The 27,221-nt window shown below is 33.7% G+C and overlaps 1 protein-coding gene across 11 annotated transcripts in view; it reads left to right on the top strand.

Annotated features, from left to right (window-relative positions):
* DNAH8 (dynein axonemal heavy chain 8) overlaps positions 1 to 27,221 on the top strand; it is a 356,347-nt gene that overhangs the window by 254,856 nt on the left and 74,270 nt on the right. For 9 of the 11 annotated variants that reach the window (XM_031964914.1, XM_031964911.1, XM_031964913.1 and 6 more), the window contains 10 exons: positions 1,816 to 1,919; positions 9,268 to 9,444; positions 10,238 to 10,405; positions 11,167 to 11,382; positions 13,187 to 13,324; positions 13,973 to 14,100; positions 18,040 to 18,211; positions 20,795 to 20,950; positions 22,302 to 22,457; positions 25,714 to 25,896. In XM_031964914.1, the coding sequence (XP_031820774.1) occupies positions 1,816 to 1,919; positions 9,268 to 9,444; positions 10,238 to 10,405; positions 11,167 to 11,382; positions 13,187 to 13,324; positions 13,973 to 14,100; positions 18,040 to 18,211; positions 20,795 to 20,950; positions 22,302 to 22,457; positions 25,714 to 25,896 (1,598 nt within the window). The remainder of the gene's footprint in view (positions 1 to 1,815; positions 1,920 to 9,267; positions 9,445 to 10,237; positions 10,406 to 11,166; positions 11,383 to 13,186; positions 13,325 to 13,972; positions 14,101 to 18,039; positions 18,212 to 20,794; positions 20,951 to 22,301; positions 22,458 to 25,713; positions 25,897 to 27,221) is intronic. The other 2 variants (XM_031964918.1, XM_031964919.1) reach the window with 2 other exon arrangements.

Genomic DNA, 27,221 nt, shown 5'->3' with positions numbered 1-27,221 from the left:
AACGGGGACAATAATATGGCATCTATTCTCAGAATTTTGTAAGTATCAAATGAGGTATTTGTAAAGTGGTTGGCAAATGGTGTGGCTTATAATAGGCACTATATAAACGTTTGACATTATTATTATTAGCTTGATGGCAAAGGAATCTTTGATGATGGTATCAGAAGGGAGTAGGCAAACTTTCATGAGTAACATCCTATAACTGATCACATCTTTGTAAGTCACACAGCTGACTAAAAAGATTAAAGAATACAAGATCTTATTGTTGTTTGTTGGCCACAAATAAAATTTTATTTGGTATGGAAAAAAGCCAAGTTAACAACTTGATATGTCAAAATTTACATTTCTTGAAAGTTGCAACAGAAAACAACTTTGCTCAATAATCCTCTGATAATAAATATTTACAATTTTTTTCAATCCTTAGAATAATTGGGAAAACTAGTTATAAGTGATAAGTAGTATTTTTTGAAATTTGAATTTGATTAAGCCTTTAAAGGATTGTTTTCAAACACAGAAAAAAAGGAACTTTTCCTTTATAACTTAATTCATACTTATCTGTTAATATCTACAAAATTTCTGATTTTAATCATAATTCCATTTAAATGACAAACCCTAAAGTACAAAGATAAAAATCTAAAAATAGTCACTTGAAAAAAATTAAAAATAATTGAATAAAAGTTGTTTTGAAAAACTAGTCTTTTCTTTTTTTCCTAGTAAGCATATCTTAGTGACCATTCTGATTCTTGATATCGTAATAATAGAAAAGTTCCTTTTTCTGATTGACCATTTCCTTAGAACATCCTCTGCTGTTATTGAGTGGATTCCACAGAAGGAAAGGAACCTGTTCTAGGAAATTTAGTTCTTTTAGACTACTCACATACTGTATTGGTTGTTAGCTCTCCCTGCTAGCTATATTAGTGTCATGTTTGATTATAAAATCAACCAAAAAAAAACCCTTTTTAAAATTCCTGTTGAATTAACCCGTTGAAATGAATGCGATATAGAAATGCACTTTTTAAAATTTAAGATAAACTTTGTTTTTTTAATCTCCTCCCAAAAAAGCCCCAAAATCTTTATTTTGCAGAATCAAGCAAAAGAAATAACCACATTGATACATCCAAAAATGTATAATTCATTTCTGCACAATGCAGTCATCCCATCTCTCTTTCAGATAGTGATTCATGTTCACTTCTCTGGAATCAGGGTTGGTCAATGTATTTATCAAAATTCTTAAGCCTTAAGTTCATTTTATATGTTACAGAAATCCTCCAAGACTGCAGAGATATGATCAAGCAAACACATCAACCAACCACAATATAAAGTTATATTAGTGAGGAATGACTGAGACTGAGAGTAATGAAATGAATCAGAGACACTTTACCTTGCAAGATAATATAATTTACATAAGATGAATGTTAAGAAAATTATTAATGTTCACTTTGAGTCTTGAGACTTTTTTAAAGTCATATAATTTATTTTAGTATTTTCAGAAGACACTTCATTTGATATTCTATAAGGCTTGGATTATAGTCTCGATCTCTGAATAATCAGAGACTATAGCTTGCCTTGAGAATAGAGTAGAATGGGGGGCCATTCTATGACAATTATTTTTTATATGACTATATATGTATATATATATCTCTTTGATCTTTTATTATAATCCTTTCTTGTTATTAAACATTGTTCATTTTGACCTTTAAGTTTTCATTCATAAATCATAGATACAATAATTATATACATATATAAGGGGATACATATGAGGGGCATGCAGTTATGTATATGTATATAAATTGCCTATTTATCATATTTTCCAAGGGCTAAATAAGCTGATGGAGGCAAGTGAATCTGTTGCTCAGCTATCACAGGATCTTGCAGTAAAGGAAAAGGAATTAGCAGTGGCTTCTGTAAAAGCAGATGAAGTGAGTAACTGTTATAATGTTACTAACAATTAAAAATGCCCAAACTTTTGTAAAAAATAGTGTATAAATGCAAAGTCCTAGTGATGAAGATGTCTAAGAAATTTTATTTATATCAATATGTAATCTTATTACACTCTTTTCTAGAGAATCTATGAACTTTTTTTCTTATATGCCTACAGTCTTCACAACCCAAATAAAAACTAAGGTCTTCCTCCCTGATCCCTCCTGTTGTAGCTTTTATTTTCCCTGAGTTCACTGATGTATCTGACTACTCTCCTTTCCATGAATAGTGGAAATGTTGTATCCTTACTGTCTTGAGATTTTTGAGAGGTAAAATCATAGAATTTGAATGAGAAGTAAGATGGCAAGGAGGGTGTGTTAGATCTAAAGCCAGGACAAGCTAGGTTCCAATTGTCTCTAATATTTACTTATTAAATCACTAACATCTTGGTCCTCAGTTTCTTTGTCCGTAAAATTGAATAAGGGGCAATAGAATATAGTGAAAAGAAGGCCAGAGAAAATTCTGGAGGGTTAGTGGAGTGTGCCAGAAAATTTCAAGCTCTCCAGATCTATCCCTCCCCCCAAAAAAAACATTGTATCTCAGGGTGAATATAATTGTTTTATACAATTTGTTTTAAACAAATAACAGTTGAGGCAGAACAGTGGTCCTCTTGAGACAATCGGAGAAGATACAAAGAAAGATACCAGAATGGAAGTTTTGTTCTTCTGAAGAATAAACACCTCCAGGCCAGCTCTAGTGAAACAGCAAACAGCCAGCCTCAGTCACAGGAACTTCCAGCTTTCAGTCAGGGTGTGGAGTTGGGGGTGTGCTGTTGAGACACAGCCTCAGATAAGAAGGAATCAGCACAACCTGATAGATGCAGAAGCAATGGGGCAGGAACCCTGTTGGCTACAAGCAGGTACAGGAAGGTTGGAAGGGAGAACTGAAGGAAGACCTGAGGCTAGAGGCATCATCCCTCATACACCAGGATTGGAGGTGATTACACCAATAATCTACCACAAAATGAACAGGCAGAGGAGAAAGAACCCATCCATAGTAAGAATAGGGAAGCCCTAGTTCATCATCAGAGGAGGATACTTCTCCTATCCCAAAGAGCAATGGGAAATGATTAGCTATCCAAAGAGAATTCACAGAAGAATTTTTAAATGGCTTTAAAAATCAAAGAAGAGAGACTGAGGAAAAACTAAAAATAATAATAATCAAGAAAAAAATTATGTAAAGAAAGTCAACCAGCTAGAAAAAGAGATCAAGCGTCTTAAGGAATAAAATATGACTCCTTGATATATGAATGCTATGAAATATTATTGTTCTGTAAGAAATGACCAGCAGGATGAATACAGAGAGGCCTGGAGAGACTTACATGAACTGATGCTGAGTGAAGTGATCAGAACCAGGAGATCATTATACACTTCAACAATAATACTATATGATGATCAATTCTGATGGATGTGGCTCTCTTCAACATTGAGATGATTCACACCAGTTCCACTTGTGCAGTGATAAAGGGAGCCATCTATACCCAGAGAGAGAACCATGGGAACAGAGTATGGAACACAACACAGCATTCTCACTCTCTCTGTTATTGATTGCATTTTGTTTCTTTTTTCTGTTTTTCTTTTTCTTCCTTCTTGATCTGGTTTTTCTTTCGCAACTGGATGGTTGTGTAAATATGTATACATATATTGGATCTTGCATGTATTTCAGCATATTTGGCATGTATTGGACTGCCTACTGGGTGGAGGAGGGGATGTGGGAAAGAAGGGGAAAATTTGCAGCAGGGGTTGATGCAGGGATCCATTGTTGGGAAAATTACCCATGTATATGCTTTGTGAATAAAAAGCTTTAATTAAAAAAAATGACTCCTTTAAAATTGGAATTGGGCAACAAGAAGCCAGCAAAGTTAAAAGAAACTAAGGAATAATAAAAACAAAATATGAAGGATGAAAAACTAGAAAAACATTGAGACAGCTCATAAGAAAAACAACAGATCTGGAGAATAGATCAAGAGAAAACATAAAAATAATTGGACTACCTAAAAGCTAAACCAACAAAAAATCTTGATATAGTAATACAAGAAATAATTAAAGAAAAATGTCCTGAAGTGGTAGAAGAGGGGAAAGTAGAAATAGAAAAACAAAATCCATCAAGATCTTATGAGGAAATAGTACAACAACATTATAGCTAAATTCTGAAACCACCAGATCAAAATATGAGTAACAAGAAAAAATCCCCAACACAATTCAAATATAATAGAGCCAAATTTAGAATCATGCAAGACCTAGCACTGACTACATTCAAAGACTGAAAGTCTTGGAACATTAAATATTGAAAAGCAAAAGAACTAGGGTTGTGGCTGAAGATATCATTTCCAGCAAAGTTAAGCATAATCCTGAATGAAAATATAAGTATTATTCAATGAATTGTCAGACTTTTTTTTTTTTGAATTGTCAGATTTTCAGAACTTTGTTTCAAAAAGGCCTGAACCTTAATCGGAAATTTGACATATAAAATCCAAGAGAAATATCAAGTAAACATCAAAGATTAATATCAAGGATGAGGACAAATTGTTTATGCTTTATATACATGGAAATTAAATCATGTGTCTAAGATTGTCATTAGTAAGTTGGTACTTCTAAAGAAAGACTGGAGTGGAACTGAATATGATGTGATACTAAAAAACAAAACCATGTAGACAAAGGTAAAAATAGTAATTATCTTAAATAAACGATGTACAAGACCAAGACCTGACATAGAGGAATTAAATGGGGGGAAAGGGCTGGTAGTTCTAGGAATGAGTTAAAGAGAGAGAAATAGATATAAATCTGGAAGGACTTAAGTTTTCTAAATTAAGAGATAAGTGAGGAAGGGAATAGGATATAGAAGAGGGATATAGAAGGGTATGTAGATTAATGGGAATGGGATAAAGAGGGAAGGGGGAAATGGTAGAAAGGGGGAAAGGATTAGGGAGGGAAATTTGGGGAGATAGATTAAGTAATAGCAAGGCAAGGTAGTACATAGAAGTAGAGGAGTCAGCAAGGATAGGAAACGCAAACATAATGATAAGGAGAATTTATTGGAAAAATAGGAATACTAATAATTTAATTTTGGAAGTTTAGCTGGAACTTAAAAGGAGTTTAGCAATTAGGAATGAGGGAGAGAGAGTATTTCAGGCATAGACATAGCAAGAGAAGATGACCAGAGCCTAGAGATTGTATGTATTAGTTTGTTTAATAGCCAAAATTAAAACATTCAATCAAAAGAGAGAAATAGCCCAGCCTCCCACTCTGTGCAGGGAGGATTTCTGTAGCATCCTGGATGACAGGCAGATATCATCCAATAGCAGCTGTTCATCTATTTTCAGTTAAAAGAAATGTACTATTACTTCACTAAAAAGTCTATTCTGTTTCTGGGCCTAATGGTTACAAATTTCTTACAATGAGCAAAACTATTTGTAATTTCTCTCCATTAGTCTTAATTTTTACTCTTTATCTACCCAGCATAAATCTCTCTCCCAGATGACAAGGCCTTTAAATAATTAGAGACTTCCAGTGCCAAGATGGTGGGATAAGGAAGTAACCCTCTGAAGCTTTCCCAAGTTCTCTTCCAAATAGCTAGAAAACTGAGAATTGGTCTAGACGCAGGGAAGTAGCTGAGAAGACTGGCAGTAAAGGTCTGGCTCATTGGAGTAGGAAGAGGATAAGGTTCAAGAGCAGTAGCAGCAGCAGCAGCAGCCAGTTTCACAGCAGGGATCCTACAGTGAGGGTTGAAGAAGGTGGCCATCTACCAGCAAGACTCCACTCTTGTGCAAACTAGCAGCTACCTAAGCAAGTCTGCAGTCTGTTCAGTTCAACAAGGCCAGACCCCATCAATTCTATACCCAGCTATCAAGGTGGCCTTGATCCCATTATTGACTAGTAGTGAAACCCTACTCCAGGGCCAGAAACTCTTTCCCTGGGCACCTACCAACAGGGAGACTGTTTTCATAGCAACCCAGCAGGGTGGTCCCACCTTGGGAGCAGGCTAGCTGCTAAACCCCATATCCAGGGGAGGCCAACAAAGAGCCCCTCCCCCAGTATAAACCAGAAGGGAACATTTTCCTCCAGGGAAAGCAAGTATGTAAGCCAGTAAGTCCAATGAAAGCCAGCAATAAGACCCAGAGGTCCAGCACAAAAAAAACTTGGTATAGGGCAAGACCAGAGCCCAATTACTATATGAAAACATCAAGTGACCAAAAAAAAAAAAAAAAACAGGAAAAATGAGGCAGAAAAAAAAAGTTTTACTATAGAAAATTACTATAGTGATAGGGAGGATTAAGGCTAGTAGAGGACAATAATGTCCAAATGGCTACATGTGAAGCCTCAAAAAGGAAAATGTAATTTGGTCTTAGGCTAAAAAGAATTCCTGGAAGAGTATTTTAAAAAAGGATTGTTAAAAGAAAATTAGAGAAGTAGAAAAAATGGGAAAAGAAATGAGAGTAAAGAAAATAAATCATGAAGAAAAGGGTCAATAACATGGAAAAAGATTTGAAAGAATTTACTGAGAAAAAAAAGTTCCTAAGAAATAGAATTGGTCAAATAGAAAAGGAGACATACAAAAGCTCACCAAAGAAAATAATTTCTTAAAACTTGGAAATAAACAAATGGATACTAATGATTCTACGAGATATCAAGCAATAATAAAATCAAAAAAGTAAAAAAGGAATAAGAGAAAATGTGAAATTTCTCAATAGAAACAACAACTGACTTAGAAAACAGATGTAGGAGAGTTAATATAAGAATTATTTCACTACCAGAAAGTCATGATTAAAAATAAAATTTTTAAAAAGAAAAACCTTGAACTGAACATCTAAGAAATCATCAAAAAAACTCCCCTAATAATTAGAAGCAGAAGACAAAAGTGAAATTGAGAGAATCCACTAATCATCACCTAAAAAAAAATCCCTAAAAGAAAATTCCCAGGAACATCCTAACCAAATTCTAGAGCTCACAGGTCAAATATTGCTAACAATCAAAAACAAACCATTCAAATACCATGGAGTTATAATCAGGTTCACACAGAATTTGGCAGCTTTCTGGAGAGCTTGAGATAAGATACACCAGAAAGGAAAAGAATTAAGATTGTGGGCAAGAATAATTTACCCAGTAAAATTGACTTTAATCTTTCAGGGAGCGGGGAGGAGAGGAGGAGTGAACGTTTAATAAAGTAGAGGACTTTCAAGCATTTCTAATTAAAAGACCAGAACTGAATAAAAATTTTGACCTCCAAATACAAGTTTCAAGGGAAACATAAAAAAGGAAAAAAGAAACAAAAGAAAACATAAGAAATTTATTAAGGTGAAACGGTTTATGGCTAGATATGGTTAGAAACTATATGGCAAGATAATACATGTAATTCTTTATTAGTAGAGGAACAGTTAGAAAGAGTTTATATAGACTGAGGGTGTGAATATAAGGTGATTTTGTTGGGATGGTACCTCAAAAAAAAGGGGGTGGAGTAAATTATCTCCCATAAAAGAGGCATGAAAGGGCTATTATAATAGAGAGGAAGATAAAAGGATCACCTGTAAAACTTAAATATTACTCTCATCAAAATTAGTTCAGAGAGAATAATATGCACATTCAGATGGATATAGAAATTTGTCTTCATCTGTAAGGAAATAAAAATAGATGGAGATATTAGGAGGAGGAGAAGGACTGCTAAAAAAGGGGATATATTGGGAAAGATGGTGATCAGAAATAAAATACTTTTGAAAGAGGGAAAAAATATGGTGTAAGGGGAGGATGATAAAGAAACAAAAAAAGCATAGAAGGTAGACACACAATTATCATAACTAATGAACTACTCCCTAAATAGAAGTAGATAGCAAAATGGATTAAAAACCAGAAACCTATACTATGTTGATTAAAAGAAAAACACACATTTGAAACAGAAAGATGAATATAGGTTAAAGGTAACAAGGGAATTAAAACAGAATCTTTAGTGATTTAGCTGGAACAAAGAAAGCAGGGAAAGAAATGTTGGTCTCAAATAAAACAAAAGCAAAAATGTATCTAAATAAAAGAAAAAAATCTTGTTGAAAGTACCAGAGACAATGAAGTCTTATTGATACTAAACCTATGTGCATCAAATGGCATAGCATCTCTATTTTTGAAATTTAATGAGTTACAGAATAAAATAGATAATAAAGTTATAATAATGGGGAACCTCAACTTTCCCCTTTCAGAACTAGATAGATCTAATAAAACAATAAGAAGGTGAAGAAAATTATGGTGGAAAAGTTAGATATGATAGATTTCTAGAGAATACTGAATGGGAATAGAAGAAATATATCTTTTTCTCAGCAGTGTGTGGCACATACACAAAAATAATCATGTAGTAGGACATAAAAACCTCACAACCAAATGTAGAAAAGCAAAATAACAAATACATCCTATTCTCAGTTAACAATGCAATAAGAATTCCCAACTAAAAAAATACTTCAAAAAGCATATTAACTAATTAAAAACAATCATAATATATCTCTTCCTCTTTTCTCCATGCTAAACATTTCTAATAGTTTTAGCCATTCCTATGACATGGTTGAGATCCTTTCACTAATATTGGTTATTTTCTTCTGAATGCACTCTGTTTCGACATTGGTTACACATTGTACCATCTGGCCTCTTATCAATGCAACATATTTTAACACTATTATCTTCCTCATCCTGGAAACTGTATTTCATTAATTCAGCCTAAGATGACATTAGCTATTGTGTTAGCCTGCCATATTGCTGCTTTGTATCCAAGTTTTAACCTAATAAATAACCTCAAGTTTTTAGGGCTAGATAAGTTAGGTCTTCCATATATTATGCGTGTGATTTATTTTTTTTTAATTCTACTTGCAGGAATTTTTATTATCCCTTTTAAATTAATTTTATTAGTTTGAGCCCATAATTCTAACTTGTTGAGATCTTTAATCATCTTGATTCTGTTGTCTAGTGCAAATTTAACGTATCCCAGTTTCAATTCATCTGCAAACTTGACTTGCAAGCCTTCATCCAAGTCACTAATGAAAATATCAAATAAAACAGAGCTTCTTATCCTTTCTTGGTTTTCTTTATACCTCTCTGGCTTCTCCTTCAGAATTTTTATCATTGTCCTCTGTATCTATCCTCTTCTTTCTCTCTTTGACCACCTCTCACTTCACTAAGTCAGATTTTCTAGATTTTCTCTCAGGAATATTATCCTTGTTTAGATCTAGTTATTTTCTATAAGTAGTAAATAGTCCTTCACTATTGTGCAACACATGATTTCCATTGAGGTTTTTTATGTTTCACAATTTTACAGGTGCTAGCAGAAGTTACTGTAAGTGCCCAAGCATCAGCCAAAGTGAAAAATGAAGTTCAGGAGGTGAAAGACAAAGCCCAAAAAATTGTAGATGAAATTGATAGTGAGAAAGTAAAAGCTGAGTCCAAACTAGAAGCAGCCAGGCCAGCTTTAGAAGAAGCAGAAGCAGCCCTGAATGTAAGCAAATGTGTCAATTTCAACAGAAGCTCCAATTAACAATATAGTCCTCTCATTAAGTTAACCATGAAATTTTCTCATCCAGGAAACAAAATTGAATTTTTAGTGTGATTTACTTCCTAGCTTGAAATGAATTTCCATTGATTTAATTCTCTCAATTACACATTAAGCTTTAAAAAGGTCTTGATTTTATGTAACTCATTATTTTCCTATTCATAAATCAAACTTTCATGAAAAGAGGGACAAGAGTGCAATGAATTGAACTATCATATGAAGATTTTAGGTTAGCCATTTCTTGGCAATGAATGTTTCTTAGACTCCAATAGATTTTTAAAATTGGATAAATTTTCTGTTGTCTAGGCTAGCTTAAAGTAAAAAGAAAAAAGAAGGCAGTCAATTAGATGATTTTTCAAGAGTATCTAATATGTGTGTTCAGGCTTTCTTGCATACTTTTTGCCCCAGTAGTGAGGAATGTATTCTGATATAACTATTTAGAAAAGGATAATATTCTCTTGACAAGATGAATAACCTGATAAGATGCTAATCTGATCCATTGATAGTACATTGAGGATGATTGATTAATGAATGGTAATTCATAGTTAATTCAAACACCTGAGGAATGGGTGATAAAGAAAGATACTGTATCATTGGGGCCATAGATATCTAGAATAATCCCTGAATACACATTTTATGGTCCTTTTAAAGTTTATAATCCTAGGAGTTAACAAAAATCACTTCAGAGAGCCTTTGAAATGGTTTTAATGTATTCATTCTTTTTAAACTCCAAACACAGACTATCAAACCAAATGATATTGCTACAGTTAGGAAGCTTGCAAAACCTCCTCATCTTATTATGAGAATCATGGATTGTTGTCTGTTATTATTCCAAAAGAAGATTGACCCTGTCACAATGGATCCTGAAAAGCCTTGCTGCAAACCATCCTGGGGAGAGTCATTGAAAGTGAGTAAAATGCATAAACTCCCTGGGCATAAGAAATTCTGAATTGTCTAGGTTAGTTACCCCTAAGGCCCACTTCACTTCTGTGGCACTCTCAAAAGCATCCAGCAGTCAATGTATGCTGGATGAATGAACAAGGATATAGAGCGCCTTCAACAACATGGGGAAGGCAAATGGAATCTGAATGTCACACTTAGCCAGAAACTGGCCTTTTCTTTACATGATTTACCCAGTCTCCCTCTGTTCTCATTTTGGGATCTCTATTGCTTCTGCCCAGAATAATCAAGTGGTTTCCCAGAAGCCTCCAAAGAGTATGTTTGGTTTTCAAAATTGGTTATGAATGTTGTTGGCTGGGCACATGTACCAAAAGCAGTGGTTCATATAGAAATAAGAAATCTAAGCATTATTGGCTCTCTCCCACTCTTTCCAAGGGTCCCCAGCCCTTGTCCTGTCTCCAGACTTCACCTTAACCCTGTCTCTAATTAGGAACATGTAATATGGGGACTTCATACTTGGGTAGTAGCTTTATTCAGTAGAACAGGAAAACATTTTCTTTTTTCTTCTTTCTCCTCTCTTCATGGAAACCTGAAGAGAAAATCAAAGGCTGAAAATTCTAGCTCACTGATACAGTATCCTAAAGCCATCAATTCAGAGTCAGGGTTTAACTTTTTTTTTTTTAATTCAGAGTAGAAATTAACAGTAAGAAGAGAGAAATGTTTTATTTTTCTCAAACCCATAAATCAAATCTTTTATTTTCTTTGCAGTTGATGAGTGGGGCTGGATTCTTAGGCAGTCTTCAGCAGTTCCCAAAGGACACTATTAATGAAGAGACAGTAGAGCTATTACAGCCATATTTTAATATGGAAGACTATTCTTTTGAGAATGGTAAAAAGGTCTGTGGTAATGTTGCTGGTTTGCTGTCTTGGACACTTGCGATGGTAACATTTTTTGGAATCAACAAGGAGGTGTTGCCTCTGAAGGTAAAGGGCTCTCTTCCCCGCCTCCCCCAAATAAATTGTGGTAAAATAAATCTCCTGTATCTCATATTTTAAAAGAGTTGAAATAGTCTAGATTGATAGGTGCAGATGTCTCTATTAAAAATTCTGCTTTCCTTTTTTCACGCTTTTATCTTTTCTTATCCTTTTTTTTTACTTTTTTTGCATTATCTCTACTATGCAGAATGTCACTGACTTCACAGAGAGTGCAAGTTAGGTAGTTGAGGGATATAAACATTTAGTTCTCAACAAAAGACAAAATAATATTCTAGAAGAAATCTGCAAAGAACACTATCATGTAATTAGTTATTGTTATCAGATCCAGTGTTGTTTTATTTTCCTTCAAGGAAAGGCAAAGGAAGGCAAAGGGATATTTGAGGAAGGGTAAGGTAGCCTTATTCTTCTGTTGTTAATATAAGGTGTGATTTATAGATATAGCAAATTTTTCACTTGGGGGGGGGGGGTGTGTGATCAGCATCTAAGTCATGCATCTCCATCCGCATACATTCCCCATCCACAGTACTGAAGGACTGGACCAAAACAAAATATCAAGAGGCTAAAGATTTATTTAATTTTTCAACTATAATATGCAATTGAATGAAAAGCAGATTGAAAAAATTGCAAGAAAAATTATACAGAGGATACATAAGTATCTATAAGTATAAAGTATAAGCATCATAACTTAGCATATAATTTGCCTCATATAGCCTTACTAAACAGAACAGGTACATTTGTATTAGTCTTCACCAGCCTATAGCACATGCCAAAATCATAATTAGCCATGCTGATATACTTCTTTGAAAGGCAACTTCCAAAACATATCAGTAGATATTAATCTCTCTGTACTTAAAACTGAATTCTCTACCTACAAGTCTTGGAGCTCATCAGTGAAAGCCCACTTCAAAGTCAAGAACTCCCAGTTTGTATGGGATATCTCACTGTCAGTAAGTTCTCTATTTGTAAATGTAATAGGTTTTTTTTTTTTTTTTGATGATTATCATTTTGTTAGCATAAGACTACTACCAGACCTCTATTATACATCACAGAGGATTTGCTTAAGTTAAATCATCACTGGGGTCACCATGAAGCAAGTAATAAAATATTTGCCTATTCCTATTTTTCATCCTTTCAGTCTCCACATGTTATGAAGGGGTCTAAATACTATGTAGGTAAAGCACAGTATCTGAAGTCATAGAGTTATATTTCTGATTTTTATAATAATCATGTATGTACATGTCTCACTCCTCTCTTGAATTATAATTCCTTAATGATAGGGACTGATTGTTCTTTTTGTTATCTCTAATACCTTGACCAATAATAGGTGCTTAAATATATTTGTTAACTTGAAAAATTAAAAAAAAACCTTAAAATATACTTAGGCATACATCAATATATAGAATATTTTCCTATTCATTAATTCACCAGTAAATTATAGTATTTTTATAGATCACAAAATATTCTATTTAAGATTTTAGCATCAATATTCAATCATAAAATATTCTATTACTAATAAAATAACTGAGGCAGCTTGGTATGATGGAAAGAGCTCTGAACCAAAATTAAAATAACTTGGTTCTTGCTCTGCTGTGTGACCTTGGGGAAGACATCTCCCCTTGAAAGGCTTCAGTTTGTTCTTTTGTAAAATGAAAGAGTTGGACTAGATGATCTCTTTTCTACTATTCTTATATTGTGAGTTATTGCTTAACAATTATATACATTGAAAGAGTTAATAGTGAATATTGAAAACTAATGGCTATTCAATAATACTAATTATTTATTCCATTGTAAGGCTAACTTGGCAAAGCAAGAAGGGCGCTTGGCGGTGGCTAATGCTGAATTAGGGAAGGCTCAGGCATTGCTAGATGAAAAACAAGCTGAGTTAGATAAAGTACAAGCAAAATTTGATGCAGCCATGAATGAAAAAATGGTAAGTTAAATAAACTTTATACATAAGATTGTGAGTAGGATCACATAACAAAAATATGTTCAGTTAATCATGCTATGCTTATGATTTAATCTAAATGAAAATCAAATGTTATGAAACATGACAAGTCTTTTAGGGAAATACATAATAGTAAATGTAATCATTTATTAGTTTTGACACATAGATTTAGCCATAAAACACTAATTTTTTAAAGTGTAGGTATATTGCTTTAAAAGAGAAATGTCAAATTCTCAATTGTTTATAATTACTTGACTATAAAATAAATATGAATCAATGAAATAATCCTTTTATCAAAAGGTAATTTTTGCAAAAAAAAAAAAGTTCATTTGGGCCTAATTTTGAAAATAATAAAAAACAGTTGCTGAAATATTATCATTGTTGATTTAAATATCTGATTCTCCATTAAGTTGCTTTCCTTGAATTTTCATGGAAGCAAATATAAAGTGTGATGTTAATCAATGAAGAAGATAGTATTTAGTATGTAAGATGTTGGTTGAGATGCCCAGCTTTAAGATTATTAATGGAGCAAGTATTTCTGACCTTTATGTAAAAAAGAAATCTTACAGGGTTTGATTGATACTACTTGAAAATATTAGATATAGATATATAGATATCTATTTATGGATTCAGGACTTGGTGAATGATGCAGACTCATGTCGGAAAAAGATGCAGGCAGCTTCAGCCCTTATTGACGGACTAAGTGGAGAAAAAGTCAGATGGACTCAGCAAAGCAAAGAATTCAAAGCTCAGACTAACAGGTAGATATTTTGATATCTTGTTCTTTTTTATAGGGAGAAAAGCAGCAGACAGCTTTTGTAAGACATACAATATCTTTTCTCATGATGTGCTTTTCCTCTTTTTTTTTTTTTTTTTTTTTTGTTGTTAATTTCACTTTTGCCTCACAACAGTTAAGATAATTAAGATCCCTGAATCCAGTTCAGTGATCTGCTGCAAAATTATAATCAAACCTTGGCTTTTCATAACTTTGACAATGCTCTCTAAATATTTCCCTTGAACAGAAACAGAAGGCTGTTTTCTAAACATCTGTCCCATCTTAGCTGAAATTCTACTTTAACTTTTTTAACAAAATTTCTTTGTTGTACTTGCCCTAATTTCTGGGTCAAGAGACTTTTCCACTGGATTCAGGATCAGAGGCTTTTCCACTGGAATCAGGATCAGAGGCTTTTCCACTGAAATTCATTGAGGGGCCTGTCAGTCCCATGTTCAGGGCGCCTAAATGTGGTGGTGTTCTTCTTAATATGTCAGACATTGATCTTCTTAATTAATAATGGTTCTCTCTGTAAGCAGGTTTTTCAGGGAGGTTTTCTGGAGGAAGATTTAGTTTCAGTTAAAAATAATAATTACTTCAAGTGCAGCCAGGTGTTAAAAGTTCAGATCTTTTATTGCTTCCTCCAAAATAGCCTGCTTAGTTTTCTTAGAGACCTATCTCTCTGCTTGGTTCCAAGAGCTCTTGCTGCTAATCTTTTGCCTCTGCCAGCTTCGGCTGCTCGTCTTCCAAAGGTCTCCAGCCAGCACCAATGTGATAGTTGGAATGACTCTGACTCCACCTCTGAGAATGGGCTTGTGGGCTTCCTCCCAGAGTGCTTCTCTCCAACTCTTGGCAATGTTCCGAAATAACGCTCCTCCACTCTGAATCTTCAATGAAGATGCGAAGGAGGAGAGCCTGCCACCACAGTGGTGTGAGATGGGATGAATGAATCTGGCTGCGCCTCCAAAAGTGGGCTTCTTCTGAACTGACTGTGACTGGTTCACTGAAGCTCTATTTATGCTTGGTGTAAAAAGTTGACTCCTCCTCCAAGAGTGGGATTATGGGTTTCTGACTTGTGAATCTCATACTGAATACTGACTTGTGAATCTCTCAAAAGTGTGAACTCCAATGAGTACTTAAATACATTAGTGAGCTAGAGGATTTGCTAAGTACCATGATAAATTAGCACTTTGTAAGGATTCCAACAATTTATAAATTATCTACATAGCTGGGTCTTTTATACATGTCACATATTCACATTGATGATTATTTCCTGGTGATCTTTGCGCTGAGAAGAAACACGAAAGTTAATAGATAGTGGTTTTTCCAGAAAACTAAGAGGAAAAAGAGAAAGGAAGGAAAGAAGGGAAGTGCTTCAGGGTTGATCAGGGGTTGTTAATATTCTCTGGATCATGAACCCCCTTGGCAAAAAGCCTATGGGCTCCTTCTAAGAATTTTTTTAAAGTAATAATTGAAAGAAATGTCAAACTTCATTTATAGATTTTTTTATGGGGGGAAGATTTTTTTCCCCCATCCAAATTAATGAACTTCCCTGAAATCAAAGCACTGAGGCTTTGTGGACTTCAGGGTATAAATCCAACATTTTTTCTAGATCAGAAACCTGGAAAGATTCAGAGCCAATTAAGGCAAAGAGGAAAATGGCAATAGAGTATCTAAAGTACTACTTGAACCAGATCTGCATTTTATATGATCAAGACTATACAAACAGATGCAATACACCTAGATTGGCTTTGTGTAGATGAGGACATGGATTATTATGGATCATTATCCATAGCTGAAAGCAGAAAACAATCCATGATACTTCTTTTCCCTTTTACTATGTCGTCCTCCAACCTTTTATACAGTTCTTTTCTTTCTTTTTTTATTGAAGCTTTTTTATTTTCAAAACATATGCAAGGATAATTTTTCACCACTGACCCTTGCAAAACATTGTGTTCCAATTTTTCTTCCTTTTCCTCCCACCCTCTCCCCTAGATAGTAAGTAATCCAATATATGTTAAACATCATAAAAATATATTACATAATGCTTTTCAATGATCATTAACAATGTGTTATACACTTGAATATACATGGATTGGGACAGAATTTCTGCCCCGAAAGAAGTACAAAGGACAAAGTAAAATGTAAGTTATTTGAAACTTGCATTGTTTCACGTTCATCTCATCTTTGTTTCCCTGGAGTCTAACAATGTCTGACATATAAGATGTACTTAGCAAATACATACTGAGTTACATTTAACTCAAAACATAAATTGTTGGGGAAGAACCATTTAACAGAAATTTCTGGGAAGACTGGAAAGCAATTTGGCAAAAAATTTAGTTTAAATACATCTTAGAACATCTACCACAATTAGCATAAAATGGATCTGTAATCTAATATTAAAGGTCATGCCATTAAAAATAGAAGATAATCAGATCAGATATATTTCCCAGATATGGCTAACCACATGAGAGAGAAAGGCAGTCACAAAAATTAAAATAAATAAAATAAAGTTTCTTATGTATTTTTTAAATAGATAAGATAAAATTATTTTAAAAAAATAAAATTAATGCAATCAAGATAAGAAAGAAAGCTGTCAATTGGGGAAAACTCTATATCAAATATTTGATATTTGGTCTGATATATAAGTATCCAAATAGGTATACATATAGACAAATATATAATACTGACACAAATACATAAGTGTATCATTCCTTAGTGTGTTAAAGGATATGAAAAACATTTCTCAAAAGTTGAACTATTAACTATTATTTGTAAGCTATCAACCATCTGAAATATTGTTTCTATTATAATAGAAGTATAAATTAAAACATTTCTGAAGTTTCATCTTATACCCAGGAAGTTTATAAAGAATGGCATAAGATGGAAATAGTGAATGTTAAAGGAGTTCCACAAAGGCATTCATACTAATACACTGTTGACAAAACTGTAAATTGGTCCAACTGTTCTGAAAAGTAGTTTGAAATGATGCTAAGAAAGTGAATAAAATGTCCATACCCTGTGACCCAAAGATCTTCCTGATGGATATAAAAAGATCAGAGATAGAAAGGCCTAGAACACATGAAAATATTTACCAGGTATTTTACATATATTATCTCATTTGATCTTCAGAATGGCCTATGAACTAGACAATGCAAATATTATCATCCCCCGTCTTCATGTCTTTGTATATGATACAGGCCATCTCCCATACAGTAGAATTTTCTGTGGTAGTAAAGAACTGAGAAGATAGATATTTATTAATTGAGGAATGGCTCAATAAATTGTGGTTCACAAAATAATAGTCTTGTACAATAAAAAACAGTATGTATAAAAAGTTCAAACAAAAAGCAGAGGAAGATATAGAAACTGATTCAAAGTGAAGTGAGTTAATCAAAATAAGCAAAACCAGAAAAACATACCCATTGATTACAACATCTAAATGAGAATAGCAACTAAAAAAGAAACCGAACCTGTATAATGAAATTATGATGATTGTTTATCCCTGAGGAAGAATGCAATCCCTTCCCTTCATTGGAGAGATGTAAAACCCAATCTATGGAACATTAAATATAACAGAAGCCTTCACAATTCAGTTCATGTGTTGATAAATGTTGTTTAAGGACAGTGCTTTATTTTGCATCTGTTTTTAATTTTTTCTTAGAAGGGATAGATTCATAAAAAGGTAACCAGGGAAGGGATTTACTCAGAAATGAAGGTAATATATAAAAATAACAATCACAAAACAAATTTAAAATTAAAAATAAAATAAAGTAAAAATGAATTATAAATATAACATAATGTGTTGGAATGCCTTAGTTTGTTAGAAGGTGACCCCCATTCACTGTATAGCTTTGTGTTTCCTTTAATCTACATAATAACAACTTAGCATCGTGTATTTTTACATAAATATGATTTTTCTACATAGACTTGTAGGAGATGTGCTGCTGTGTACTGGTTTCCTATCATACCTTGGTCCTTTCAATCAGATGTTCAGGACTCTTTTGCTTAAAGAACAGTGGGAAGTAGAGATGAGAGTTCGGAAAATTCCATTCACTGAAAACTTAAACCTGATATCCATGTTGGTGGATCCTCCAACAGTAAGTTTTACTATCCTCGTCATCTCTTTTGGATTTCAACTTATTAGATTTTTATCTTAGAAGTTGAGAATAAAATAATTGTAACTTACAATTTATGGTTACAACATACTTTACATATATCATCTCATTTGATCTCCACAATGGCCTATGAGATAGATAATGCAAATAATCCCATCCCCCCATCTTCACATCTTTGTATGTGGCACAAGCCATCTCTCATACTTGTAATGCCTTTCTTCCTCATCTCCATTTTAAAGAATTACTCTTTTTCTCCAGAAATCCAGATCTCAAATATCATCTTCTATGTTAAGTCTTTTCTGTTTTCTTCAAAGTGTCCTTTCTCTGCTTAGTAGTATTTAACTTTATTGTACTTATTTGTCTTTATTTTCTGCATATTTATTCTGTATATACTTATGTACACATGTAATATAGCTTTGGATATAGATGTACATACATATATGTGTGTATGTGTACATGCATACTTGTCTTTCAGTTGGAAAATAAACTTTGAGAATTGAGACTGTTTTATTCATTTTATTTGTATCCCCTAGCACTATCAAGGTACCACCATCTTTTCAGTACTTAGATTCACATTCCTAAAATTCATCCTCATTTCTTCATTCTCATCCCTTTTACCAAATCAGCTTTTAAATCCTAGTGAATCTTGTATTAGAAAATATCTTACATTTGTTCATTTCTCTACACTTACTTTTCCCCATTTTCCCCTTTTCCCCATTTAGGGCACTCATCACCACTCCCTTATGGCTTTTATACTAGGGATAAAATCTTCCAGAGGATCAATTGCGTCTAGTTTTGTTGTTGTTGTTGTTGTTGTTTTTAAAGATTTTTCTACTCACAGATCTTTAGTATCCAGAATTACATTGACTGTCAGTGTAATTCAGAAAGCTTAAGAAATCTCTGGCAGTCTCTTCCAGAAGCAGCTCAGCTTGAGCAAGAAAGGTAGCACTGTATAGTAGGAACAGTCCCAACTCCCTCACTTTATATTGATCTTTTCCTATATTCTAACCCTTTGGTCCCGGAGCAAAATCTATTGATCATAACCAAAGGGTGAAAAAACACCTCATATCTGCTGTCAGAGAATCAAAAGAAATGGCATATGGTAAATTGAGCAAACTATTACCACTTAATCCTCATCATCATCTCTGCAATTTCCTGGAAAAATTCATGCTGTTTGCCACAGCTCTTCACAGACAATTCTTTCAGTTGGTGTGGAATCAGGCAAAAGCACTGCTACATACCTCACTACTGTACTTCTTTGAGTAAGATTAAGTGCTTTGTTTCCTGCCTTTATGGATACTATATACACAGATGGCACCTTTTCCCTGTTGGGTTAACTTTATCTTCTGATTCTTAGAACAATCCTGTCCCTAGGTAGGATGAACAAAGGAGTCAGGTCAGTATATGACTAGCTTAGCATTAAATCTGTCTTTCTATGGATCCTGTTCTGATCTTGGCACTCAGGAATCCCCTGCTGTGCCCCTACTTTGTATCCCTGTAATTTAATTGACTATGGACTAAATTTCCTACCATTATACTCAGGATTTTGATCCCAAATCCCTTTTGCTAGACTTCTAAGATAATAATTAGTTGCCTGCCTAGATCTCTGCCAGTTGCTGCATACTACTTGCATTTCTTTTGAGTTTTGGCCCCACTTTAGTTTAAGAGATTGGTTTGGTCTCTTGACTAATACTTTGATAATTACATTATTACTAAATGTGATAGAGTGTACTACATTGTCTACTACATTGTTCTAATACTTAGCCTTTGCTACATAGTAATAGACTACATGATATACCAGGCATCTTGGTATTGTTTAATCTGGCCCACGTTGTTCCTTCTTTACATCTTAGTTCTGAGAAGCAACATTGGGAAAGAGCTTTATTTTTTTGTCTGTCTTTTCTTCTTTTTGTCTAGTTTTGTATTCATAAAGTGGGAATGAGAAATATGGATGCTGGTGGAAAATGTGTTTCCCTTTATAAAGATATATTTTATCAACAGATTTTCAGAATGCATCTGTTGTTAGAAGTGGCACTCATAATGTGCCAGCTAGTCCCTTAGTAACTTGAAAGAGTAAATTAAACTCTCAGAACATATAACTTCCTTCAAGGAGAAAGCTTTTCCACTGGGAAGATCAGCTTAAATATATTCAATTTCCTTCATTTTTCCATAAGATAAAGATACTGTCATCATCATACCACAATGCCTTCTTTAAAGGCCTAATTGATAGAGCAGAATTGAAATGTAAGAATACTCTGGGGAAAGATAAGTGTTAGTCTGAGGTATTTGAGAAAAGGAAAAGGGTCTTGCAATTACTATTTTTGAAAAAAAATCATATTTTTCAGTTCAAAATGACAGACTGATTTTTTTTCAAAGTAATAAACATAAGTTATAAGAGAGAAAAATCCATTGGACTAGTCTACTTTTTTAAAAGTCTTTAAAATTGATAGTGATATTTTTATTACTAGCAATAATTTTTCAATATTACCTAAATGCCCTAGTAATTTGATCCAGTTAAAACTAACTATTGGATACTAAGCTAATGTTCTGTTTTCTTACATTTAGATTGGTGAATGGGGACTTCAGGGATTACCTGGAGATGACCTCTCAATTCAAAATGGTATTATTGTGACTAAGGCAACCCGATATCCACTTTTGATAGACCCACAAACTCAAGGCAAAACTTGGATTAAATCAAAAGAAAAAGAATTTGATTTACAGGTAGAGTTCAAGAAAATGAAATGTTGATTTTCCCTAAGAATGTAACCTGGAATACACCTGCCCCAAAGCTACCACCTTCAGCAATTTCAGCACTCAAGAGATCTTCTTTTGACAATTTGTGTAGTATTTTCAGGTTTCCAAGTTCTCACATACATCATTTCTTTTGATCCTTATGATAACTCTGGGGAAATTACAGATTTGTATTTTAGAGCCTATAGAGTAAACTGAGGTTCAAAAAATGTAGTGTAACTGGAGGGTCGGATAGGTTCACATATGTTTTTATCTGCTTGGCTTCCCAAGGAGGAAAAACCATCCAAGTATCTGCATCTAAGAGGGATTTAAAAAAAAAAAAAAAAGCTAAGAGAAGTAGTAATCAGCAGGCTGTTCTTCTCAAAGGAATAGAAATTCCTGCTCTTCATCTTACAAGAGTTATAATGGAAGCTAGTAATTGGATTCCATCTTTCTCTGGTCACATCTCCTCCTCTTCACTAGCCACCTTGGTTTTCATAGTATTAATATTCGACCTAGACCCTGACTGGTACACTGACATTTAGGAGGCATGTGGAGCAAGTGAAAAAAAAACAAGAAAAGGCACATTAAGAAAAATATTAAAAGTTAACTGTGTTTTTGCAAAGATTAAACTGTGATATCTCATGAATATATTCTAGGTAACTGAATAATAATAATAAATATAGAACTTTAAGGTTTGCATAGTGCTTTGCATTTCCCTTCTGGGAGGAATCCATACCACAGGATAACACTATGAGTCTTAGAGAGACTATATAATGACTCTGTAGGAGATCTAGGAATCCAGCAGGATGTCAAAGAGTTGTTACAGCAACCTCAAGTTCATTTCCTTTCTGATGGAACTAACGGACTGAGAGTCTTATGTAATGTGTTTATGGACTCTTTAGAGTCTTTTCTATGTTTTTCATTCTCTATATGATTGAATACTTTCTTAGTCATAATCTTGATTATCTTCAAGTGCGTGTATGAAAATTAGTTGAATTGAATTGAGATGATTCCTTCTCTTATTTGCAACCAAATAGTTATCATGAATCCTGTCACCCCACCTGCAACAGGAAGAAATATGACTTCATCCTGCCTTCCATGGATTTTAAGGAAGCCTCAATGCCTTCATTGTTTCTGCAAAAATGCAACTCATCACCTTTTATAAACTTACTTTCTGTAACAAACATTTATTTAAATACTATAGCTTCTCTAGATCACTTTCTTAGAAAAATGTGTTTCTAAATATATATTTATTTTCCTAACAAATCTTTTGGTTTTGACTTAAGTTCTTATGTAAGTTCTTATGCTGTTCTTATATAAATGAATAATTTATTTTAAGGTGACATCTTTGAATCATAAATATTTCCGAACACACTTAGAGGACTCCCTTTCATTGGGAAGACCTTTACTCATTGAGGATATACGTGAAGAGCTGGATCCAGCCTTGGATAATGTATTGGAAAAGAATTTCATTAAAACAGGAACTACTTTCAAGGTTAGTTCCTAAGAAAGAACAATGGTGACATCTACATATCCTTCAGAGTATAGCAACAGGAAAAAAACAAAAAACAAAAAACAAACCTTTCCTTTTATATTTGAGTACAACAGCAAAATAACGGTTTGGTCATGTATACTTATTGTGTATCTAATTTATATTTTAATATATTTAACATCTACTGATCATCCTACCATCTGGGGGAGGGAATGGGGGGTAAGAGGTGAAAAATTGGAACAAGAGGTTTGGCAATTGTTAATGCTGTAAAGTTACCCATACATATAACCTGTAAATAAAAAGCTATTAAATAAAAAATTAAATTAAATTAAAATAAAAAAAATTTGAGTACAAAATGCTCTTAAAATATTTACATTTCAAATTGGTGTTCAGAGGTTCCTATTACTAAAATAGGTAAATTGGGGGCCTCACACACAGAAGAAATTTAATAAATGTTTGTTAAATTCAATTAAAATTCAAATCTATCATTTAGGGTTGTTGTTTTGAGTAGTCTGATTCAAAGGGAAAAAAAATTCTGAAATTCCCTTAAAAACTGTGAGCATTCATTGGAAGTATTTACACTGGACCTTCTGAAGACTTGTTATGTCACAGTCTTCATAAATACCTTTCATCACTCCCCACAGGGAACTTTGGGGAGGGGGGAGGAAAGGGGGAGAGGGAGAGAGTGGAGAGTAGTTTAGAGAGAATATTGTTGGGGGAGAACAGGAAGCAGGGGAAATAGATATGTTCTCCTCTTAGGTATATAAATTCTTTTTTTTTTTTTTTTTAAGTTTTATAGTGATTTTCTTACCTTCTCTTAAATGCTCTCCTCAAATAGCTGCATGATCTGAATTATGTGTGTATACTGCCCACCACAGAATTCATAGCTGGCTGCCTTTTTAGCTAGGCTGCAACCACATGTAGAAGGAATATATTTCAAGATTGTGTACAGAATCATTAAAATCCAAATACACTATTACAATATGAATGTTAATTAGAAAATATATATTGGTATGGGCTAGAAGGTGGGCTTCACGAGCTATAATTAAGTACAAAGGAAGATTTCTTCACTTAAGAGGAGCAAGTCTAGATTTTATCTACAGAAAATGATGTTTTTCCTCTACATTAATTTTTTATTTGAGCATGACTCTATACCAGGAGCTATAGAAAATTGCTCCAGATCATTGGTAATAATATGAATTGTTCTGCAATAACATGTCACATTTGTTACTGTTCATGCTATTCTGTGGTGTTCATGATTTGGAATTACTTTGGTTAAAATGGAGACGTCTCAGTTTTCTCTTCAGCAAAATGAGTGTAGGCAATAGCTTCTAATATGAATCTGTGTTTGAGTTCTTTAATGTCCAGTGGCTTAACTTTGAACTTCTTAAAAGAAATTCACACGTTCTGTCATTAAAAAGAAAGATTATTCAAGAAAATCTGTCACATTGAAATGCTTTTCACATGCCTTTTTTTAAAAAATAAACCAAAAGGAGTTACCTCTCCATCTTCTCTGGAGAGTTTTTAAAAAATAGGCCCATCCATTCTCAGTTGCTTTAGATGTGTTGGCTGTGATCCTAATCCAGTTAGTGACATTAGGATATTTCAGTGCTAAGAAACCCTCCCATCTCATTGTTGGAAACATTAATTCCCCTCTGAGGCAAGATAGTGCAATGGAAAACATGCTATACTTAGAAAATAAATTCACAGCCCAGCTAAAATACTTACTGGCTGTGTAATCACTCACTTACAAGACATTTAACCTTCCCAAAAACTCAGTTTTGTCATTTGGAAAATGAAAATAATGATAATTATACTATCTAATCCATAGTGTTGTGAAGTGAGTGTTTCAAGTGTAGTTTAAATGAGAAGTACTTGAATTTTTTTTGTATTGTGGATCTATTCTGGTTAAGCCATGAATTCTTTAACAGGATATGTTTAAGTGGATTAAATAAAATACATATGTAACAGTGATAATTTTGACTCTCTCACTGCCTAAAAACCAGGTGTGTTATAGCTTACCCTTATCCCAGGGTTCTATAGTACCCTTATACCATTAAGGGAGTATGGGAGTATTTAGGTTTTTGGCCATTGACTCAAACTTTCAATGATGGTGTTCTTTCATCATAGAAGGGGTCCACTATACCCAAGTTCTATATAATCACTAATACTAATTCACTTTTATAAATGAATATTTACTTCAAAGGTATAAATAATGGATATATAAGCATAGTCCCCAATATATTAGGACTTGGAGCATTGTTCTTTACTCCTCTCCTATCTATCTACTCTGCTTCCCTAATCATTGTCTTTTACTCTGGATGAGAGGAGATGATTAGATTCGCAACTTGGATTATGTTATATGTATGTTATATATATAACATTAAACATATATTAACATATAAACATAAATTAACATATAACATTAGAGTCCCAAGTTCCAAGTTCAGGGGTCTCCAGGAGCTTAGATCTCAGGTACTCTGGCTTCTTGGAATTTTCCTGATTGCAGCCTTGAATCCTGGTTCTAAGGTCACCATAGATTGGTTCTAGCTCTAATAGGGATTCTATCTTCTATACTTCTAAGTAAAAGGGACAAACTAAACAGGACAAACAAAAAATCTAGACCTGTTTCTCAGAGCCACTGGTCTAAAAAGGGAAGGGGGAACTTCCCTCCACTAAAGTCCACCTGATATAGGTGAACCTTGTGAACATCAGTCAGAGAACAGTATCCTCGTATAGCAATTTTTAAAGACACAGTCTGTTCTGGCTATGCAGACAATTGAAAGAGGCTACTCCCCACCTCTGTGAAAGAGAAACACAAAGTATCTTCTGTTAGAAATCTCCAAGGTACCTTCATTCCAAGTGATCCAAGGATGTTCCAAAGCCACTATTACAAATAGAAAGAAAAGAAATCAATCATATTGAAATAAAGATGTAAATTTTCCTATTTAAGTTTATACTCTGAAAGCTATCCACAGATGCTTTCATAGTTGTCATGCCAAATTATATATCTGTCCTCTGATTTGCTTCATTCACTAAAAACTTCACTTCAGATTTATTTTCAGGGAAGACTTAGAGAGATTTTGGTTCCTTCTTTTGTCTTCAAGGAGGACCATGCCTAAATCCTCCCGAATTACCACTTGTCCCAATATTAATAGCCTTCAAGCATAAAGATTCTGTATTATTCCAATTTAATTTATGGTTAGTGAATTCTTTCCTAAATTGAATCTAAACCTTTCAAATTTCTTCTCTGATGTAGGTCAAAGTTGGTGACAAAGAATGTGAGGTCATGGATTCATTTAAACTTTATATTACAACAAAGCTACCAAATCCTGCATTCACACCTGAGATTAATGCTAAAACATCAGTCATTGATTTTACTGTTACAATGAAAGGACTTGAGAATCAGTTACTGAGAAGGGTAATTCTTACAGAGAAACAGGTAATCAATCTCTCAGTTTGAGAACATCTGCTTATAATGAACATATCTGGAAGAAAATACTACTTAAAAAAACCCTAAATATATAGAAAAGTAAAAAGTCAAAACATACTACCTACTGTCATTTAGAAATATTTCTGTTCCAATCTCTATAGTAGCTAGACAGATTTTATAGTTATTCCTGCCTTCCTCCTTCTGCATATCACTCTTCCAATGTTTCTGTAGACTGAGTCCAAAGTCTGCGACATCCTTATTCAGATGAATTGCCTCTCAGCACTTAGTACCATCACCACAACAGGGATCTTACAGAGAAAGTTTGCCTTTGAAATTTTTTTGTCTAGGTTCCATTTCCATTTTTCCATATGGGATACAAAGATGTATTTAATAAAACAGGTATGTCATCCCCTTATTTTAAATAAATGGAATTTAGATCAGAGCTGGAAACTGTTTTCCTCTCAAGTGCCAATAACCCATAAGGGAAAACAATCAATAAAAACTATGCTGAAGTAAAAATCAGAAAGAGAAAAGAAAAGGAAGGAAGAAAAGAAGAGAAAGAAGAAAGGGGGAGGGAGAAAGACAAAATAATCATATAAAGGAAAAGAAAGATATGTAAAGAGAGACTATAGAGAAGGAAAGAGGAGAGAAGCAGAAAGGCAGAAGTAATACAGTAGATTTTTAAATGGTCAACAGATTAGTTTTAAAAAAGAACAACTTTACTCATTGTAGAGGCTAGTTAACTCTTTTAGAAACAGAAATCTGAAAAGTGGGTGCCACAGGAAAAAAAAAACACTAAGCTGAAGGTCCAGAAACTGGAATACTTATTCCCATTCTGTCCCTCACTGGTTGTAAGACCCTAGGCAAGGTAAAAAATTCTAAGATTTTTATGTCAGGGATTTCTACAAAATACAATATAAAAACTTTGTATGGGTTAATAAAAACCTATCTTGTTTACTAATGTTATATTTGACAGCTAAAAATGAGAGGAAATTAATGTGAGTTAATCTAAAATAATGTGAGAATGAATAAAGTATTTTTTAAAAAGAAGGGAATAATTCTAGCTTGCAATTAACATCCTCAGCTTTGTATCTCAGAGATTTGGACCAATTAAAAAAAAATTCCCAACAAATTTATCACTAGTAGCACTTACATGAAAGGACCGTCAAGTAATGGAAAGAGAGCTTACCTTGGAGTTGAAGGAGTTGTATGTAACCCTGGCCAGTTCATTCACCCTAGTGAGCTTAATGTTCTAAGAGTGTAAATTGCGTAAATGTGCTTACTTACACTAAGAGAAGAAGGTATTTGATTTGGGAATTCCCTACATCAGTGAA

Source organism: Sarcophilus harrisii, chromosome 4 (genome assembly GCF_902635505.1).
Source record: "Sarcophilus harrisii chromosome 4, mSarHar1.11, whole genome shotgun sequence".
Classification (NCBI taxonomy): Eukaryota; Metazoa; Chordata; class Mammalia; order Dasyuromorphia; family Dasyuridae; genus Sarcophilus; species Sarcophilus harrisii.
The sequence above is the reverse complement of the archived record's forward strand: the minus strand, read 5'-3'. Positions and strand labels throughout refer to the sequence as shown.